The sequence below is a fragment of the Egretta garzetta genome, unplaced genomic scaffold (genome assembly GCF_000687185.1).
Source record: "Egretta garzetta isolate BGI_Z169 unplaced genomic scaffold, ASM68718v1 scaffold571, whole genome shotgun sequence".
Lineage (NCBI taxonomy): Eukaryota > Metazoa > Chordata > Aves > Pelecaniformes > Ardeidae > Egretta > Egretta garzetta.
Window position 1 is genome coordinate 203,211 of NW_009258622.1, and position 5,679 is coordinate 208,889.

A 5,679-nucleotide genomic window follows, 5' to 3' on the forward strand; every position below is an offset into this window, starting at 1 on the left:
GGCTCTGGGACGGGTGTCACCGGCAGAATTTGGTGTTTTTTGATCACGGGTCACTCTACACACCACCAGGCCTGCTGGCGAGAGCCGGGGTACGCCTGCCTCAAAGGGGGAAAGGATCTTTGCGCGGGAGTTAGCCGGGCTCAGAGACAGAGCTTTAAACTGGATTTGAAGGGGGAGAGGGATAAAGCCAGGCTCGCTAGAGATAAGCTGGGGGTCAGCACGCCAGTGTTTGAGGGACAGTGGGCTAGCCCGGTCCTTCCGTCTGCTCCACGCCATGCGAGTACGCCGGAGCGCATCCAAAATGCCCCTGTACCTCAGCCACCTCAGTGGGGGTAGGGGACGGAGACCCACACGGCGGGCAAGGAAACAAGGGTTGTTGAAGTGTTGGAGACCACGGAAGCACTGGAGAACAGTCACGTAGGAACCAGAGCTTCTCCCCCAAAAAAGGGTGGCAGGATCAATGGCCCAACTGAAGCGCGTCACAGCGCCACACGCACATGGGCAACAAAGGGGAGGAGCTGGAAGCCGCTGGGCAGCTGGAGAACGATGGCTAGCTGCCATCACAGAAAGCCAGTGGGCTGACTCGCACAACGGGAGCGCTGCCGTGGGTGGCTGTACACCCCTGGGGAGGGACAGGCAAGGAAGGCGAGGCGGTGGGGTAGCCCTGGACCTCAGGGAGTGGTTTGGCTGTCTGGAGCTTGACGATTTGGTTGGTGGCCTGGCACAAGCGGTGCCCCCAGGGCTCGGTATTGGGGCCCGTTCTGTTTAACACCTTTATCAATGACCTGGACGAGGGGATCGAGCGCAACCTCAGTTTGCAGACAACACCAAGCTGGGCAGGAATGTGGATCTGCTGCGGGAGGGAGGCTCTGCAGAGGGACCTGGCCAGGCTGGATCCATTCTACCCTACATCTTACTAACCTTCTGCAGAGGGTTGGGGAGGAGCCTGGCGTTCACTGGGAACACGAGGAACAGCCTTTGGGAAGATTCAGGAGAGGAAAAGCTGCTTGTAGCACCTCCAGAAGCTTGGTCTCCAAAGCAAAGTGGGTGGAGAAATTGGGTGGTAAGCCGATGCTAAAATAGGCTGGTGTAGGCTCTGATGTAGGCTCTCTGCTCCACCCAGATCAACAGAAAATTAAATACCCTTCCCATATAAAAAAGTTATTTACAGACTGGCTCTGCAATGCACAGACCGCTCGGCTCCCCTGACGCTGCAGTCACCTGAGCTGAACTGTTAAACCATGGTGAGAGAAAACAGCGTGGAAAAGAACCAACTGTTTGGCTCAGAGAACCCTTGAGCCATCTAAATCTCCCCCTGTTTAAACATACCTTAGGTTTTAATCATAGAAACGTCTGAGAAAGAAAAAAAAAAAGCCTTTTTTTCCCCCTTTCGGTGGTTCTAGAAACCAGAAATGCCTCTCTGTTGTTGCTTCAGGGGACGGCCTACGGCTGGGCCTGCCAGTAAAGAGAAGGTAGAGGATGAGGGGTTTGGGCACATGGAACACATACAACATTGGCAAAACATAGTCAACACGCCGTGCTTAAAAATACCAGACATGACCTTTTTTTCCACAAAATATATTGAACAGCACTTGCCCGTTAACAAATAACTGACCAAAGCAGCCAGGGAACTTGACGTTTCTTCCAGTGCTGCTCTGGACCGGGAGTTTCACTTACATATCGTCCCACCCGAGTCCATGACGCGTGCAAGAGAATCATCGTGAACAGAGCCAAGAGGCGTCCCAGGTGTGCTCGGCGTACGGATCCTGTGGCTGTTTTCGGCATCACGTCACAGCTCACGTCATTTTCAATCCGTCAAAGCCACAGAACTTCCACCTCTTCTCCAGGCTGGCCCCCACCCCGCTCAGCTCCTGCCTGAAGGTGTTCTGCAGCCGAGTCATGAGAACTTCCACTTCCGCGGTGCAAATCTGCGGGAACAGAAGGAAAAGGTCACCAAGAAACGAAGATGCTTTTGGTTATGGAAAACCTTGCGATATTCCAGCTCAAGCACTGGCAGCATTACACGTTTTCCCAACACTGCGCCCCGCAAGAGCTGAAGCGAAAGCCCTTGTGGTGTCTCCATGGGGCCAGCACCTTCACCCAGGCACACCCTACACAATTTGCATCGCAAGTCAATAAAACCCAAATACCCTAAGGAGGGCAGGGCTGTAAGTTTGGCTGCTCAGGCATTTACTGGGTACAACTGAAGTTCAGCAAGTGAAAAAACTTTAGGTGCTGCAAGTCAGAAGTTTCAGGACATACAAAGAGCGCAAAGGCCGAGCCCACCATATATTCAACTGCCTGCAGTGGCTCTCTTATGGCAGCAGAAAAATTAAAACCTTATTTGTTATATTCACAAGGATTCAAGATTGCCTGTGCTGTGTATTTGACATGCTCAGAGCTGTCTCTGCACAATAACCCCGTTCCCCTGTGCTTAGGGAGAGCATCAGGATGTATTTTTGGATAAAACCATGGATATTTTCCAACAGTGCAGTGCCACGTGACATCCTCTGCCTACGTTCTGTGGATCCACCACAGTCACCATCTCTATTTTTAATTCCCTTAGCAGTTTGCAGAGTCTGCGGCTCGGCAGTCGCAGCAGTGCGAGTTTCCAGGGGCTGCGCTCGAAGCCAGGCACGTACCGAAGCCGCGCTTCCCCCTGCTGATGGGAGGGGATTCGGCTTGCCCGTCCTGTAGCCTCAAGCCTGATCCCACTCCATGGTCTCCAGTACGACACCCAAGTGGGTTTGCCAGGAGAGAGGCTCAGGTCACTTCCCCCACCGCCCTTCGAAACTCCTGCTGGACTCTGACCTTCCCGAGGAGGCACCGCGTTGTTCCTTTGATCCGCTTTCTGCGTATGCCGGCACGAATTACAGTCTTCAGCCAGCACTTAGCCGGGGAGAAAAGGTTTTTACTTCCACGAGTGCAGGGCACCACTTACCCCTGGGAAGACAAGGTGCGCAGAAAGGATGTTGGCTTTCAAGCCTTCATTAGTGCACAAGCGCGCTCCTCTGAAATCCCCGTGGCAGTAACTGCCGGGCCGCGGTTTTCAAAACGTGCCAACGGGATAAAGATCAAGAGCACCCGCTCTGCAAGACGGATTTGTATTTGGTTGGATGCACTCTTGTCATCGTGCTGCTCTGCACTCGGGCAGAAACAACAGCCCAAGTCTTGAGAGAGCCAGCGAAACAGCACAAGCTCAGGCTGGAGCGGGGCTGGTAAGGCAGAGGTCCAGCCACCAAACAGAGAGCAGACCCCCGGGAGGAACTTCATCCACGCTGCCCAGCACCCGCGATGCTCACAGTGCTGCAGGGAGTTTCCGTAAGGACCGTTCCATGGCTGCAACCCCCCCGCGATCTTAATTTCTGCACTGTCTGCTGGCCACCTTGGCGAGACTGATGGGCAGGGAACGGGGGAAAGACCTTCCTCTTCCTCTCCTGTTGGCAGCTTCAAGAAACCAGGTTCTGCTCTCAGGTTCTCCCCCTGACTCCTACCCCACCTCAAGCCCAAAGGTCTGCTAGACATTAAAGCAGCACCCCCAAGTGATGCCTAGCTCCTGCAGGGATCGAGAGGGAGAGGGAAGAGCCAAGAGGTGACCTGAAGAACAAGTGGGGAGATCTTTCAGGAGCCCAGGCACAGAAGACCCGTGCAAGCCAGCAGGCTGGTGGGTTTGCCTGCACATCAGCAAACAAGAAAAAAGACCGACGCCACTGCAGAGGTTAAAGGATGTGCTTCTCACAGGGCTTTTCTGCTAAGCTTGTGGAAACTTCCAGCAGCCCTTTTCTAGGCTGCAGATGCCAAAGGGGAAGTGCCCGATGAATTATATGACGGCATTTCTTTAGGAGCTCCAAAACAAATAAAGGCAGCTGCTCGCCTCAGGCAAATTCAGAACTAGAATGTGAAGATAAATCATTAGCTCTGTCCTTAAAGGGCTGGAGCGAGCCTGGAAAACCCAGGCCAGCGAGCTGTGCTTTCTTTGAACGGGGAAAATTAAACAGTAAGTTATAAACAAAAGCAGCTGAACAAGTTCCAGGGACAAGAGAGGATTCCCATGCTGGTCAGGCTCCTGTTCCTGAGGCACTTTAAGGAAGAGAACCAAAGAGCGGTGTTGTACAGGAGCGAGACACAGTCTCCTTGAACCTTCAAAAGCCTTTGCGCAGTCGTCCCTCCCCATTTACTCGGAGAAGGAGTCTGGAGCCAGCGACACCCAGGAACGCCGCAGCCAGAGCCCTTCCCTGTTGTCCTAAGGAAAATGCAGGAGCAGTGCTTGTTATTGCCCTTCTTGACCCCCAGTCCCGGGGCTTGGCCCTTCCACCCAGCACAGACCCCTGCAGCAGGGACTGTGGGTCGGTGCTCATGCTTTTGTAGTTTAAGGTCCTTGCACAGCACCCTCCTAAAAATGACTTCCCTGCCAGTCTCAGAACAGAGGCAGAAAAGGCCCCACGAAGGGCTACGAGATGAGAAATACAGAAAAACTTTGCTCAGAGAAACAAAGCCAGCCTGACTGTTCAGTTTGAAGGGAATATACACAAACAGTGGCATGGCAGATGGTAGAGGATAATAAAGAGCATGCAAGAGGCGGGCTGTTTGTTTTCCCTAGGGGTCGTAAGGGTAAAGGCAACAAAGGCAGAAAACTTAAACACAATTAACAAAACTACATCACAGATGGGGATTTTAAAGATGGAACTCACTGCTGCAAAGTACAGCTCCTGACAAAGAGTTCTCTTGAATTACGAGCAGGATTGCGCACCAACATCTGCAGCGAGAACGTCCCCTTCACCCCCTATTTAGGTTAACGTTAAGCTGTGCAAGGGCTGAGCCCGAGGCCAGGTTGCTTTGAGCAAGCTCATCCAGCCAAAGAGGTCCCTGCCCATGGCGGGGGCTGGACTAGGTGGTCTTTAAAGGTCCCTCCCAGCCGAAACTGTTGCGTGACTCTACGAGAGCCCACCCCTTCCCTTGCCCTCTTCCAGCAAATCATTGCAGTTAATGCAGTTACTGCGCAGCCCCCGCCCCGGGAGGGGGCCAAGCTCTTTACCAGCCACAGAGACCGAACGCACTCGGGGCAGGAACGCAGCGCCCAGGCTGGCTCGGGGCAGCGCTCGCACACCTACTTTGCTGTCCAGGCGCTGCAGGTAGGAACAGATGTACTCTATGCTGGCTCCAAACGGGTGCACGTGAAGGAACGTTGAAATGATTCCTGCGGAAAGGAACACCACAAACGTCATTCTCGTGAGACAGCAGCCAGGCGAGAACACCAGCTCCCCGTCGCTGCTGGCACAGCACAGAGGGATCTGATGGGGCATTTTTGGGTTTAAGTACAGTGAAGTTTGGCTCAGAGACACAACAGGTAACCAACACCGCTGGTCAGCACTTAAAACAGACCTCCCCACCCTCACTCCTTGCTGAGTACCAGTAACGAGCCCAGCGATGAACCACGCTGAGGTTATCGTACGTGTGGGGATGCAAGACCCCAGGAGAGGGAGGGCAGAGCTCCCCTCCAGCTCCATCGAGGGTCAAGGAGCAGGAAGAGGCAGAAGTCAAACGGGGAGAGCGGCAGCGGCACGCGTGTCCCGTCCCAAAGGTCTGCAGCACTTGGTTAAACAGAGCAACCCAAGTTCGCACCCTGCCACTGGAGACTCCTTCCCAGCTCATGGCCAGGACTGTGCGTCAGAAAGACTG

The 5,679-nt window shown here is 53.9% G+C and overlaps 1 protein-coding gene across 1 annotated transcript in view; it reads right to left on the reverse strand.

Moving 5' to 3' along the window:
• Nucleotides 1-1,677: 1,677 nt before the first annotated feature.
• ENOX2 (ecto-NOX disulfide-thiol exchanger 2) overlaps nucleotides 1,678-5,679 on the reverse strand; it is a 42,011-nt gene continuing 38,009 nt past the window's right edge. Inside the window, 2 exon segments of the mRNA XM_035903671.1 lie at nucleotides 1,678-1,928; nucleotides 5,112-5,197. Coding sequence (XP_035759564.1) covers nucleotides 1,797-1,928; nucleotides 5,112-5,197 — 218 coding nt within the window. The 3' untranslated portion in view covers nucleotides 1,678-1,796.